The sequence below is a fragment of the Mauremys reevesii genome, linkage group 17, assembly GCF_016161935.1.
Source record: "Mauremys reevesii isolate NIE-2019 linkage group 17, ASM1616193v1, whole genome shotgun sequence".
NCBI lineage: Eukaryota > Metazoa > Chordata > Testudines > Geoemydidae > Mauremys > Mauremys reevesii.
The window spans coordinates 16,939-32,100 of NC_052639.1; the positions used below are offsets into that span (position 1 = coordinate 16,939).

General features: G+C 59.3%; 1 protein-coding gene across 1 annotated transcript in view; it reads right to left on the bottom strand.

Moving 5' to 3' along the window:
- Positions 1-9,567: 9,567 nt before the first annotated feature.
- Positions 9,568-15,162, bottom strand: part of LOC120384942 (alpha-2-macroglobulin-like protein 1) — a 73,184-nt gene continuing 67,589 nt past the window's right edge. The window contains exons 30-34 of the mRNA XM_039504045.1: positions 14,731-14,946; positions 14,456-14,580; positions 10,669-10,759; positions 10,170-10,238; positions 9,568-9,717 (exon numbers count right to left, since the gene is read on the bottom strand). Coding sequence (XP_039359979.1) covers positions 9,568-9,717; positions 10,170-10,238; positions 10,669-10,759; positions 14,456-14,580; positions 14,731-14,946 — 651 coding nt within the window. The remainder of the gene's footprint in view (positions 9,718-10,169; positions 10,239-10,668; positions 10,760-14,455; positions 14,581-14,730; positions 14,947-15,162) is intronic.

Consider the following 15,162-nt stretch of genomic DNA (forward strand, 5'->3'; position numbering starts at 1 on the left):
TCCCGCGGCTTTGCCAGCCTGTTTGTTGGCTCTGGGACTCGGTGTCTCTTTCGGCCTCCTGGCTCCAGTACCAGCAGGACGCTGGGGCAGGTGCAGCTGCCAGCATCAGATGGGGCAGCTCCCCAAACGAGCTGTGGCCTCTCCCCTTGGGGCTCTCTCCCAGCCCTGCCCATCTCAATAGGGGACTTGAGAGAAAGGCCTGAATTGTGGCTTCTGGGGGCCAGTGGGGTGCTAGCTACTGGGATGGGGGAGGTCAGGAGGCCTGGGACAGAGGCCAGAACCCAGGCTCTGTTGCCAAGTGTGTGGGGGAGGGGGGGGGCAGAGCTCTGTTTCTCCTGCTCTGGGCAGAGGCATCAGTGTGGCGTTGAGGGCAGGGCGGGAGGGATGTTCTTGGGCTCTGTTTTGGTGTCTCTTCACTGAGACGACTCGGCTTCGTTCTCTCCCCCAGCCTCGTGGCCGGTCCAGACGGGGCCACCAGCTCAGTGACGTGAGGGTCCCTGCACTGTGAGCTCTCGGGAGGCTGCCCCAGGATCTTAGCTGGGGGTGAGAGCACTGGCGCAGCCACCCTTAAATCAGGCGTTTCCCAAGTACCTGACTGCAGCTAAAGCCTTTAACGTGGCCTTGTGCGTGGAGCTTCCGGAGTTTTGTTTTTGTTTAAAAAGCCCCTAATTGGAACCCTGCTGCCCCTCTGCACAGGTCAGCAGCAGGGCTGGAGCCTTTAGAGCCACGGCGCAGACCTGTCACTTCAGCCAGCGGAGCAGCTGATAGCAGTAGAAGGCTGTTGTCCTCCATGTAGACCACTCACTAGAGGGGAGAAATGAGACTTCCCACTTCACCAGGGGGTTTCACAGCAATGGGACATGGAGACGGAGGGCGGTCAGGGTTCCATTCCAGGTGCTGGGGGGAGTGTTCTCTAGTGGTTCTAGATCCGTCCCCTCTGACTTCTGCCACCGCCCGGCCCCACGTCTTCCTCACCTTTGTGTGTCCTGGTCCCAGTTTCCTTCTCTTCCACGCTGCCTGGGCTGCAGCAGCAGGAGTGTGGAGTCACAGCAGACACATTTCCTGCTCTGTCTTTCGGGTGGTCTCTGGGGGCTGGAACGAAAAGTTTGGCTCCACGACTGGCACATGCTCAGTCATTCTGTGGGTTGGGGCACACAGGCAGGCTGGCGCTAAGAGTTGGGAGAGCAGGGAGCATGCTCAGGGCAGGGGTCGTCTTGGAGAACTTAGCTGTAAAACAGTGACAAGTCTCTACGGAGCATGTGCAAACAGAGTTGTTTTTAGAGACTCATATTGACATGAGCTCCAAAGCCAGAGCTCAGCAAAACACTGGCAGGAATCTTTAACCAGGGCAAATCACTGTGTTTTTCTGAACTAGCAGAGCCACGTTACGTGACACCAGCCCATAAATAAATAAAGTGACTGTGGCAGACATGGCTGGAACCCAGTTACAACCAGCTGTACCCAGGGCCTTAGACTGGGATCTGTCAGGCTCCTGGCACCAGCCTGGCCTCTGGTTTGCGAAGTGTCTCAGGCCTGGGCTGAAGAGGAGTCCATGGCTCCTGCCGTGCTGCTGGTGGCCTAGAGAGGCTGAGCACGGGCCCAGCACTCTGGTGGCTGATGTTCTGGGCTGTGCTTGTGTTTAGGGTGAGAGGCAGCCATGCAAAGGATCAGCCGCTCTAGACAGATGCTGATTGGCTCCTTGGGCCGTCCCCCACGGCTGCCTGCAGTGGTTTCGCTCGGGTTTGCTCACACCCTGTTTGGCGTAGTTCTGTGCACCACCTTGCTCATTGCTCCCTTGTGTCCCCTACCCCGGCTCCACGGGCACCGCCCGGCTGTCACTCCAGCTGCAGATTGGTGAGGGGTCGAGTTTGAGTCTCCTCAGCTAGTCTCACCTGCTGTCTCGCCCAGGTCCCTAAGGCGCAGCCAGCCAGCCCCTGGAATCAGCCCAAACTCTCAGTCCTCAGCAGGTGAAACTCGTGTGTGGCACCGGTGGGACTGAGGTGGCATCGCTGCCTGAGGCCCCTGCAGTGGCAGGGAACTAAGTGGGCTGTAGCCATGCAGCTGTCTGATGCTGGAGGTGGAAAACTCGCTGATGCTGCGCTTGCCTCGAGAAAAGCCGGGCGCCTAGAAGACACCCCGTGATCGCAGCTGTGCATTCCTGCCCGGCCTTGTCCCAGGGAACAGGCATCAGCTCGCTGCACGGAGCACCCAGCTGCCGGGGCCTGGCAGTGGGGCCCTCAGTAAAAGAAATACACCCCCCACCAGCTGCTGTAGGGACAGAGGGGGCAGGTGCCCCAGGCTGGGTCCTGCACCTTCCACCGCAGGCTCCAGACCAGCTGCAGTCGAGCTGGTTGTGAACATTGCACGAGTGGCCCTAGGTGACTCAGTGTGAGAGCCCCCAGGGAGCTGCCACAGCCTCCCCTCCCCCAGCACAGCACCAGTTGCTGCCTGGCACCTACTCACAATCTCCTTAAAGATGGGCTCAAACCGGCCCCTCACAAATGACTTCAAGGTGGAGGAAGCTGCTGGCTCTGCCTGCTGTGGACCCAAGTGGGGAGTATTGACCGGGGAAGGTTCCAGGGGAGTTGGGCTGGGACGGCCTGTACTGGGGAAGGGACGATACCTGAGCACCCAGGAGGGAGGCTGGAGGCCAGGTAACACCTCTGCCCGGAAACTGGACAAAGGCTGGGGGAGGAGCCAGGGGGAGGAGCCAGGGGGAGGCTGGAGGGAGTTTCAGTTTGGAGCTGGCTGGGAAATGGAGGGGAGCCCTGACGGGGCTTGGGCTTCCCAACAGGGCTGTGGCCTCCCTGGGGCCCCAGATGGGCCTAACTAAAGGGGGTCCTGTTGGCTGTACCGGCAAGACCTGTCTTGGACTGTATTCCTGTCGTCTAAATAAACCACCTGTTTTACTGGCTGGGTGAGTCATGGTAAATCACAGGAATCCGGGGGTGCTGGGCCTAGTCTCCCCCTACACTGCGACAACTGGTGGCAGAGGTGGGATGTACTGCACCCCGTGAATGGCATTTCTTGCAGTAAGTGACTGGGGAGCAGTAAAATGAAGGGGGATTGACAGGGACCAGGCGTGCTGAAGAATCAGCGAGGGACGGTTTCAGGGGCCGATTAAACCCCAGGAGTGTGTAACCAGCAAGAAGGACTTTTGCAGTAACAGGGTCCCCTGGGGGATCGCAGTGAGCGGTTCCAGGGGCGGAGGAGTCTGCAGCTCGACCCTGGCAGAGAGGTGGTGACCGCGAGAAGGGCTGGCACACTAGCGGTCTCCCTGGAAACGGGAATGGCGATGTGATGGAGTGTGTGTGTGTGTGAGGGGGTTCTTGGGGATTTCTGTGTTTTCCAGTGGTTTGCATGCAGAGGGGGTGGGACTCAGTGTCCCCGGGTGTTACTGGTTTAACGAGGTGAGAGGAGAGGGAGTTTGTTGGTACAGAGGACCAGAGAGGGACTCGGGACCCCGGCCGATGGCCTGGAGGATGGAGACCCCAGCGACTGGTGACCCGGAGACCCGGCTCAGGAGACGCAGCCAGTTTTGGCCAGTGGGAGGACAATGGGCTGCGGAGAGAGGACCCCGGTGACCTGACCAGCCAGTTCCAGCCAGAGACGGGCTGAGAGGAGAGGAGACCCAGGCCTTCCCGTTTACCTGGAGAGAAGACAATGGACAGAGGTGGCTTGGGGCCAGGGATATCAGAGGCCCAGCTGGGAAGCAGGGGGGCTCGGGGCTGGCGAGAGGAAGCAGGCAGAGCCCACCTGGATGCAGGGACACTGGGATGTGCTGGGCTGAGAGAGGCCAGGCCTGAGGCCCTGAGAGTTTCCTGTGCTGTGTTCAACTCTCAATAAACCCTCCTGTTTTATGCTGGCTGAGAGTCACTCCAGTCTAGAGAACATGGCGGGGGGGGGAGGCCCGGAGGGTCCAGGGCGCGTGGACTCCCTGAGGGGGCCCACGGCAGAGACAGACGTGCTGAGGCTCAGAGAGGTGTGGCTCCAGGAGGTGGAGGGGTCTGACCCCAAGAGAGAGTGGACCCCCGAGAAGGGCTGTTGCACTGGGAGAGGGGCACCCCCCACGGACCGCACGGGGCCAGAAGTGGGCACGATCTGTGAGTCCGTGACAGGCGAGCACCCAGGCCTGCGAGTGGCCAGCAGGAAGATGTCTGCCAAGTGCCTTAAGAGTGACCTGGTGGAGCTGTGCAAGCAGAGGGGGTTGCTCAGTGGGAGGCTCACCTGTGATTGCCCAGCTGGTGGAGGGAGATCAGTCGAATGAACTAATCACTGTCTCTGAGGGAAGCAGCCTGGCAGATGCAGCGCGGGCACCAGTGTCTGTCACAGCTGGGCGTGGTCAGCCAGCTGCTGAGGGCTTCCTGAGACCCCTTCTCCCTATGCCTAGGGGAAGGGTGGGAAGGAGCCCAGCGAATACTGAGGGCACCATGACACTCCCTGGCCAGCAGGGAATCCTCACGGCGACACTCAACATCTGTGGAGCAGTCGCGGCTGTAATGGAGGCTAAAAATGAGAGAGCTGGAGGATTGTGAGACACCGAGGCCACATGAAGAGAGACAAAGGCAGCGTGAACTGGAGGAGAAAGAGACAGAGGCAGCATGAGCTGGAGCTGGCCAGGCTAAGGAGCAGTGAGCCTCTGGCTGCGGTGAGTGATGGGGGGTCCAGGAGTGCACGGAACTTTGATAAGTGCATCCTGGCCCAGCATAAGGAGGGGGAGGACATAGATGACTATGTTCTCACCCCCTTACTAGACCCCAAAACTGTGGCATTGTACCGCCAGCTGGGAGAGGAGAAGAAAGGGGACTACGAACTATTCAAACAGGCCCTGCTGCGCGAGTTTGGGCTGACTCCTGAGATGTACCGGGAAAGGTTCCAGGGTCAGGATAAAATCCCTGAGGTCTCATATCTGTAACTAGCCATTCGCATGGAGGGATTCACCAGCAAGTGGGCAGATGGGGCCCAGACGAAGGGGGACCTGGTTAAACTGATTGTACCGGAGCAACTGTATGAGCGGTACCCGTCCAACCTGAGGCTGTGGTTGAGGGACAAAAAGCCAGAAAACCTGTGACATACAGCGCGGCTGGCCGATGAGTTTGTGAAGAGACACATCAGTTGGAAGTAACAGAGGAGGAGAAGGACCTCAGTATTGGTTGATCACAGGATGACTATGAGCCGCCAATGTGATATGGCCGTTAAAAAAGCTAATGCAGTTTTGGGATGCATCAGGCGAGGTATTCTAGTAGAGATAAGGTGTTGTTAGTACCGTTATACAAGGCACAGGTGAGACCTCATCTGGAATACTGTGTGCAGTTCTGGTCTCCCATGTTTAAGAAGGATGAATTCAAACTGGAACAGTACAGAGAAGGGCTACTAGGATGATCCAAGGTTGAGGAGGGATATGATTGCTCTTTATAAATATATCAGAGGGATAAATATTAGGAAGGGACAGGAATGTGGACACAAAAACAAATGGATATCAATTGGCTATCAGGAAGTTTAGACTTGAAATCAGACGAAGGTTTCTAACCATTAGAGGAGTGAAGTTCTGGAACAGCCTTCCAAGGGGAGTAGTGGGAGCAAAAGACATATCTGGCTTCAAGACTAAGCTTGATAAGATTATGGAGGGGATGGGATGATGGGCTAGCCTAATTTTGGCAATTGATGTTTGATTATCAGCAGGTAAGTATGCCCAGTGGTCTGTGATGGGATGTTAGATGGGGTGGGATCTGAGTTACTACAGAGAATTCCCAGTATCCATAGACTTTTCTCCCATCCACCCCCAGGGGAACAAGGCACTCACTCTGCAGGGACAGCCCTGCGCCCACCCTGTAAACGGAGAACCTTGAGTCCGGGGCATCCAACCCCCCAGGGTGGTGCAGGGCTGTCCCTGCAGAGTGAGTGCCTTGTTCCGCTCGAGGTGGATGGGAGGAAAGTCTATGGATACTGGGACACGGGCGCTGAGGTGACGCTGGCCCGGCCTGAGGTGGTACCTCCAGATCAGGTGATGCCCAACACCTATCTGACCCTGATAGGGGTGGGTGGGACCCCATTCAAGGTGCCCGTGGTAAGGGTACACTTGAAATGGGGGGCCAAGGAGGGCCCCAAGGAAGTGGGGGTGCACCACCATTTGCCCCCTGAGGTGTTAATGGGGGGAACGGACCTGGAGGACTGGCCAAGCAACCCCCAGTGTGCCCTGGTCATGCCCCATAGCCAGAGCCTGCAAGGGACACTGTGCCCTGACCTCAGGGACCGTACCCTGCCTGAGGAGCAGGACCCTAACCCGGTGGGGAGGGAACGCCCAGGGACACAGCTCAAGGAGGCTGCGGCTTCAAACCCAGCCGGTGAGAGAGAGCAGGTGCCCATCCCTGTCCCAGCTGCTGAGTTCCAGGCCGAGTTGCAGAAAGATCCCTCCTTGTGGAAGATAAGGGCTGACCTCAGTGTGGTACAGACCATGGGGGGAGGTTGCCGGAAAAGGTTCCTGTGGGAGAAGGGGTTCCTGCACCGAGAATGGGCTCCCCCAGGGAAAATGGAGTCAAGGGGGATCAGGAGGCAGCTGGTGGTACCCCGGAAGTATCGCCGCCAGCTGCTGGGCTGGGCCCATGATATCCCCCTCTCAGGGCACCAGGGAACCTGGCGTACCCAGCAGAGGCTGCTACAGAACTTTTACTGGCCTGGGGTCTTTACCCATGTCCGGCAGCACTGCCAATCCTGTGACCCCTGCCAGAGAGGGGGAGGAAGGCCCAGGACAAGGGGAAAATGGCTGTGGGACCCTTGCCAAGGATAGAGGAGCCTTTCCAGAGGGGGGCCAGGGTCAAAAGGGGGGCTCTGAACCAAGAGAGCCTGAATCACAGCCCTCCAGCCTGGAACGCAGGGAGAAGATCCCAGCCCAGCTTGAACCCCAGGGGTATTGGGGGGGGGGGAAAGGGCCCGGGCCGCATAAGCCTTCCTACATGTGAACTACGAGTGCCATCGAGCACCCCCGACCTAAACGGGGGTGTGAAACTGGAAGGGCCTGGTGTAATTCTCACCAAGGACTGGGAGGGACGTTGGCGCATCCCTGGGAACGTGGGTTCGAACTTCCCCAGGTCACGGGCTGAAGTGACCCTGCTCAGTTCAGTCTGGAAGGGGGGAGAGATGTGACGAATGTGGTCTTTGAATACTGAGTGGGGTGTGTTGGCCGGGGAAGGTTGTGGGGGAGTTTTGCTGGGACTGCCGGCATTGGGGAAGGGAGGATACCTGAGCATGTAACCTGAGAACCCAGGAAAGGGGTTGGAGGCCAGGTGACACCTCTGCCCGGGAAACTGGACAAAGGACAAAGTCTGGGGGAGGAGCTGGGGGGAGTTTCAGTTTGGAGCTGGCTGGAAATGGAGGGCAGCCCAGACGGGGCTTGGGCTTCCCAACGGGGCTGTGGCCTCCCTGGGGCCCTAGATGGACCTAACTAAAGGGGGTCCTGTTGTCTGTACCTACAAACTCTGTCTTGGACTGTGCTTCTGTCATCTAACTAAACCTTCTGTTTTACTGGCTGGCTGAGAGTCATGGTGAATGGCAGGAAGCTGGGGGTGCAGAGCCTAGTCTCCCCCCACACTCCGTGACACCGGACCCCTCACACTCCCCTTACACTTTTGCCCCTCACAATCCATTTCACACTCACCCGCCAACCCTCTCCCCCCCACCCCCCGCAATGAGCACAACAAACAAACTGCCTCAGAAACAGGTTTCACTTCTCACCAGTTGTAATGTGCCAGGAGGGGTTGGCACATTTCCAGAGCAAATGGGGATACAGTGACCGAAGAAGGTGCTAAGAATCCATGTTGTAGCCATGGGCAGATCCGGCCAGGGGATGGGATGGGGAGCAGCCGCAGCAGCTGAGACAAAGCCTGTCTGTGCCCCAAGATCCTGGGGTGTCTGGCTACCCGTGGTGCTCTCAGGAGGGGCTTGGCGGCAGGGGCTTCATTGGGAATTTCCTCAGTGTCGGGGCTGTAAATAAACACAAACATCCCTTGAGACAGGGATCCAACTCCCGTTGACTTCTCCCAGGCCCCACAAAGACACAACTGGCCTTGTTACTGCACAAAGTGCCCCACCTAGGCCCTCCTCGGTGGTAAAGGAGCGGTGCCCATGGCACTGAACCCCAAGTCAGTCCCTGCTGAGTGATGGAGGAGGGAGGAGTCTGAGGGCTGCACGGGGCCCGCTGTGTCTAGCACATTCCCCCCTCTTCCTTCTCCCAGATCTGGGGGGGGAGGGGCTACCTGCATTCCCTCAGAGCCGAGCACTCGCCTCGCTCACCCCACCCCACCCCACTGCCCTTCCATGCTCCTGCAGGGCCTCTTGCTCTCCGCCCCGTCCCTGCGCCCTCGGAGGCCGAAACCCCCAGTGGGAGTGTGTCACACCTACCTGAGCCACAGGGGGCACTGTACTCAGCCTCTGTGTGTTCACCTGCAACAACAAGGGCCGTGCACCATGAAAGTAATGACTGCAGGAGAGACTGAGGGGGGTGGGGCTCAGAGCCTCCCACCCCCAATCCCACACAGGCAGAGTGTTCCCCAGCCACAGAGGAGCCCATCTATAGGTCTGACCTGCTGGGGAGGGGGGGAGGGTGTTAACCTCAGCTGTCTGAGTGGGGCTGTGAACTCTCAGGCTCTGTCACTGACCCCTCCAGGCACCAGGGAAACCGTCCCGCCACCTCCTGGCCCAGCAAACAGGATCCTGGGGGAGTCTAAGGAGCTGGATGGCAGGGGAAATGTGGGGGGCCCTGGAGACACCTGCTCTGGCCATTCCTGCTGGGACGGCCCCAGTTACACCAGCCCCATGTGCCCCACTAGCCCGACGAGCACACGGCTGCCATGTCCCGCCAGGTGAGCGACCCCCACAGATCGAACCCGGGAACACGCCCCCAGCAGGTGTCTCCAGCTTGACCCCCGCAGGCCCACGGCGGGTCGGCTGCCAGCCTCTGCCCGAGAGCTGTGTCCAGGCCCGAGCAGGGGGCCGAGATCCACCATGGGGACAGGTGACATGGGGGGGGGGGATTGCAATGGCATCACCCTCTACCCAGGCACTGGTTGTGCCACAGAGCCCAGGAGTGGCTGTAATTGGGGCAGTGCCAGGACAGGACACACCCTCTGCAGCCACAGACTGCGTCATGGGGCCAGGGGTGAAAGTAATTTACAGGACTGCAGGAGTCCTGAGGGGGGCGTGGCCTCATCCAGAAGAGGCGGGACCTCTCAAGATTTAAAGGTCCTGGGGCAGGGGCTGTGGCTGGGAGCCCCAGGGCCTTTAAATCAACCCGGGGCTCCCAGCTGCAGAGGTGGCTGGGAGCCCCCGGGGCTCAGGGGCAAATTAAAGGACCCGAGGCTCCGGCCGCCGTGGAGCTCCGAGCACTTTAAATGCCCCCCCGCAGCTCCGGCATCCAGGTTTGGGTGTGGATTTAAAGGGCCCGGAGCTCCCGCCGCTGCGGGGAGCCCCGAGCCCTTTAAAATCCGGCCCCAGCTCAGCCACCGGAGCTGCTGGGGGGATTTAAAGGGCTTGGGGCTGCTGCTGGAGCTGCGGTGGGGGGACCACTTACTTTCACCTCTGCATGGGGCCCACAGGAGCAGCTCTCCCGGGGCGGGACTCACCCATCTCGTAATCATACAGTCTCACTGGGGCTGCTCTGAGATTCTTCACAGGGAAATCCTGCTCCAGGGAGAAGGTGAAACTTTCCGCCTCCTTCGTCAGCTACCGAGAGAGCGACAGAGCGAGTGCCTGGGCTGAACCGTCTGCACTGGCAGCTCAAACCCCCTCCTCCCTGAGGTCGGGCTGGTCCAGCCGCTTCCCCCTGTCCCTGTGCCCTGGAACAGTGAGGAAATGCTCCCCCCGAATCCCTGTTCCACCCCCCCTGCAAAATGTGACCCCCTTTCATCACACTCAGGGCCCAGTTCCAGCCCCCCAACCCTGAGCTCCCCATCGCTCCATTCACAGCCCTCCCTGGGGTTCACGGCCCTCCCTGGTCCCATCTCCCCGTCCTTTATGGAAATGGGTCACTTGGAACCAGGGGAGATTTCAGTGACCCCTCGCCATGCGTGTGACTCAGAGCCCACGAGAGCAGCTGGAATGGGGGTGGAGCCAGGGCAGGACATGCCCTCCCCGTTCACACCAGGCCCCCGGAGCCCCCAGCCGCCCGCACTCACCTGGTCCAGATAGAGCGTCACCTGGTCCTTCTGCACCTCCAGCCTCTTCACCAAAGGCTGCTTCTCCAGCTAGGAGCAGAGGGAGGAAACGGCTGAGCCAGGAAGGGAGGGGCTGGGGCCGGAGTCACTGCTCTGCTGGGAGCTGGGACATGGGGCACCAAACGCCCCCGTGGCTGAGGGGTCTGGCTGCCACCCCCCCATGTCAGTCACAGCTGAGCACTGGGTGTCTGCTGGGGGAGGGGCGGGACAGAAGTCTAGACATGGGTGTTGTGTTGTAGGGGGAGCTAAGCAGGGTCAGGACCTGCTCAGTGACTGGATGGGAGACCCAGGGCTGTCCAGTGCCCCACGGCAGGGGGCAGGGATCTGCAGGGGGAGCTCCCCCTGGGGGTCAGAGCTGCAATCTGTGCTCTCCTGGGGGTCTGGGCTCTCCCTCATGGATCAGCCCCTGGTTTCATGCTGTGTGACTGGCCCGGCCTGTTCTCCTCCCTGGGAAGCTCACCTTCCGCAGGGAGCTCCTGACGGGGGTGTAGCCGGACGGCAGCTTGGCCTCGATGATGGCCATGTTGGTGGCTGGGCGCTCCCCACTGTACCTGCAACAGGAGCCGTTGGCTGAGGTCGGGGTTTGCCCTGGATACAGACCCCAGGGGGGTGGAGGGGGAGGGGAGGTCTCCCGTCCTCTCGGCCCTGCAGGAGTCTCTAATGCCTCTGCCTGCTCTGGGCTGTGAGCCCCGCTAGCCCCCGGCCAGCCCTGAGCTCCCCAGCAAGGGGCCCGGCCCCAGGAGCTTCTTGGGAGCCGATTGTCTGTAAGGGGACTGTTGCCCCCTTACTAACATTCAGTGGGGGGCGTTTGGTTGCTAGCTCCCAGCACTAAAGGGAGGGGTCGATGGGAAATCAGGAGCCTGAGACTGACACTCTCCAGGAACAATGTGGAGAGGCCAGTGCTCCAGGTCAGCCTGATGGACAGGGCCAGCAGGCTAATCAAGGAGTCAGGAGGCCAGGGGTCCGTCCTTCCTGTGAGCGGGAATTGTCTGAGGCCTTGTCTACACTACAAGACTATTTCGAATCAACTTAGTTCGAATTTGTGGATTCGACCTTATGAAGTCGAATTTGTGTATCCATACTAAATACACTAATTCGAATTTCTGAGTCCACATTCACAGGGCCAGCGTCGACTTTGGAAGCGGTGCACTGTGGGAAGCTATCCACAGTTCCCGCAGTCCCGCTGCCCATTGGAATGCTGGGTAGAGCCCCAATGCCTGCTGGGGAGAAATGTGTCGAGGTGGTTTTGGGTAAGTGTCGTCATTGAACCGTCAATCACAACCTCCCTCCTCCTCCTTGAAAGCGCCTGCAGGCAATCTGTTCGTGCACTTTTCTGGTCAGTGACAGCGCGGACGCCACAGCACTGCAAGCATGGAGCCTGCTGCGATCATCGCCGTTTTCTCCTCCTCGCACTTTATCGTCCACCTCTTCCACAGTCAGCTGCTGAGAAATTGGGCCACTTTTCAATGGTGCTGCAAGCACTGGGGGACCATAGGGGACGTTTTACAAACATCAACGTCGGGTGGCCGGGCAAGGTTCATGATGCGTGTGTTTTCAGGAACTGTGGGCTGCTCAGACGCCTGCAGGAAGGTAGTTTCTTCCCGGACCACGAAATAACTGTTGTGGCTGTGCAGATGCCTATAGTCATCCTCGGGGACCCAGCCTGCCCGCTAATGCACTTGCTCATGAAGCCCTATACAGGCGCCTGGGACAGCGACAAGGAACTCTTCAAATACCAGCGAGCAGCGAGCAGCGTGACCTGTGACTGTTCAGTTTCTTTACAGAGAAGCTGAACCTGCCCCTGTTTCTTTACCCAGTTACTGTTGACTCTCCTCTTCGGTTACATACCCAGTTCACCCCGTTACCCCCACTTCCAGCACACGTGTAAAAATAAAATACATGTCCCATTATTACTTAACAAAGGTTTCTTTATTCATGACTTTTCGTGAAAGGGTTGAAACTGGGACGCAGGCTGTGCTGGGTAGGGTGTGCGGTGATGTAAAGACCGCCTCTAAACTCAAGGAATGACAGGCTCCTGCTCCTAGAGCGGTCCGCAGTGCCGAATGCTTCTTTCAACGGAGCCTGCCATCCCTCTTTATGGAATTCTGTGTGCGGGCGGATATGTGACCTTGTGGTGGAGGAGGACGGATACAGATTCCTCAGCTGCGTGACTCAGCGGTCCAGGACAAGGACCGCTGTATAAGATCTGTAACCGCCCTCCCCCGCTGCAAAGTCACATCTCCCCCGCCCACACAGATCCTGGAAAGCACCTCCAAAAACCGACCAGGGTGCCTACTGACTGCACCGTGTGTGACCCGCTGCTGATCCTGCCCCGTGTCTGTACCCTGGGAAAGGTGACTGTCCTATGCAATTAACCACCCCCTTCCCACGCCCCATTCAAACACAGTCTTCTTTGAAAAACATAACGGAAACAGTAATTAACAGCAAAGCATTTTTATTAATTAAGTAGACAGTTAGGGATGGGACTGGGATTGGGACTACTGTGAGTGTGGAAGTGAAGGACTTCGCAAATGTAGGGTATGAGAGCTTTTGGGTACTTGAGCACTGTGCTGTGGTGCAGTGACAGTATTCACGTCCCGGCTGCCCCTCCTCCTGATTACTTTCGGTGAGGGGGTATGGGACTTTGTGGCAGGAGTGCGGTTGCAGATACACTGCAGGGTGTCTCTGTCCTCCTGCGGTCCTGCAGAACATCCACAAGGCGCCTGAGCGTGTCTGTTTGCTCCCTCACTAGTCCAAGCAGCGTTTCAGTCGCCTGCTTGTCTTCCTCACGCCACCTCTCCTCCCGTTCGCTGTGTGAGCTCTGGCACAGAGAGACGGTCTCCCTCCACTGACTCATTTCCTGTGTGGCTGGTCAGAGACTCCAAGCTCGGACTACTGTCCAAGCGTCAACAGAGTGGTGCACTGTGGGATAGCTCCCGGAGCTACTAAGTTCGATTAGCATCCACACCTAGCCTAATTCGAGCTAGCCATGTCAAATTTAGCATTACTCCACCTGCCGGGGTGGAGTACCAAATTCGAACTAAAGAGCCCTCTAGTTCGAATTAAATGGCTTCCTGGTGTGGACGGTTGAGCGGTTAGTTCGAATTAACGATGCTAAATTCGAATTAAAGTCCTAGTGTAGACCAGGCCTGAGTCAGATGGAGTGGGGCCGAGCTAAGGAGAGAGCAGGGGGCCCAAGCTAAGCTGATGGGAGCGGAGCTGCAGCCCAAAAAGCCAGAGCACAGCCCAGAGAGAGCAGCCCTGCCCTGGGAGCAGAGCGGTAGCAACTGGAGCCAGAGAGGCCAGAGAAGCAGCCCAGGGAGCTGAAGGCAGAGCAGCAGCAGCAGCCGTGCTGAGGCAGAGCGGAGCTGGAGCAGTCCGGAGCTGGGTGCGGTGAGTAGCTGGGGAGAGCGAGGGGGACCCTGGGCAGTGGGCCCAGCACAGGGAGATGCCTCAGCCAAGAGGCCCTACAGGCCAGACTGGGAGGGGGATCGTAACCCTGACAGGGTGGGGGTGACGCTGGGGAGAAGGGTTCTGCCACCCAGAGCCTGAGGGCGTGTGGCCACCGCCAGAGCAAGTGTCCAACCCGCAGCGTCCCTGCAGCACAGCCAGGGCCTGAGGAGGAGGCCTGGGACCTACAAGGAACAGACTGTGAACTGCCCTGACGTTCCAGAGACACTGGTTGTGATGTTCCCTGCCACAGAGCCGCGTAATGTGTTTTCCTTTAACCTTTCCCATTTTTCCTTATTCTTTTTTTAAATTAAGTGTTAATTAAATAACTTGTATTTGCTTTAAATTGTATGATGTGATCAGTGGGTCAGGGATGTGCGCAGTGCAGAGAGTACCCCGGAGTGGGGACACCCTAGCCCCTGTCCTGGGTGACCACAGCAGGGTCCTGCCTTGTTGGGGTTACAAGGGCAGAGAGGTAAAGGAAGTGGGAGCGAGGACTCAGATCCTTTCGCTAGCCCACTTCACCGGGGTAGTGCAGAAGCCAGGAAAGTTCCCCACAATAGCGGGACCATTCCCCCGCTTACATGTCCATTAGATCAGCCCCGAGACCAGCCCTTTAGCCCCTGGCACATTCCAAGGGGCCGCCGCCTCTGCCCCGAGCCCTGTGGGGGGATAGCTCCCCCGGCGATGGATTCCTGCAGTGGGGTGGCTCTGCCCCGGCCATTTCCCCGCTGCCTGGGGCCTGCCCCTGCCCCCGGGCGCTCGGACCCAGCGGGGGTGGGGGCTGGGGCTCGTACTGGGTGTGCAGCACGAGGCTGAAGCGGGATGTGGCGCTCTCGGTGCACTCCTTCGGCTCCGTCTCCACCCGCAGGTCAAAGGTCGCGGCGCTCTTTGGGGGCGGCACGTTGTAGCGCAGGATCAGCTGGGAGACAAGCAAGAGGGTTGGGGCAGAGCCTGCTGCCTCCGCCACCGCAGATCAGAGCCTGGGCCCAGAGCCAGGCGCCGTGGGGCAGGGCAAGGGCACAGCCAGTCACCGCTGGGCCGGCTGGGCCCCAGGGGCTCCTGCACTCACCTGCACAAAGACACAGCCCTCGCCGCTGGCCCGCACCGTGTACTGCCCGGGGATCTCCTGCAGGGCTGCTCGCTGCAGCACCAGCCGGTTGGCGTTGTCCACATGGAATTGCTGCCGGGCCCCGGCCTGGGAGCTCACCGTCACCGACACAGCCCCGCTTGCGCTGTACGTCAGGGCCGCATATTTGGCCAGGGCCTGCAGGGCCACCACCGTGTCCTGGGGAGGAGAGTCACCGAGCTACTGTCACGCTCTGGGGAGAGGAGCCCGGCTCAGACTCACTGCAGCAGGATCGGGACCTGCCGGAGCGCTGACACCGGGACCCCGGCTCCCAGCCCCTGAGGGCAGGGGGCTCTGCACCCAGGACTCCCTCTCCCAGGAAGGGCCCCGGCCCTGATATGGAGATGCAGCTCTCGGGGGGCTCCTGGCCCCTTC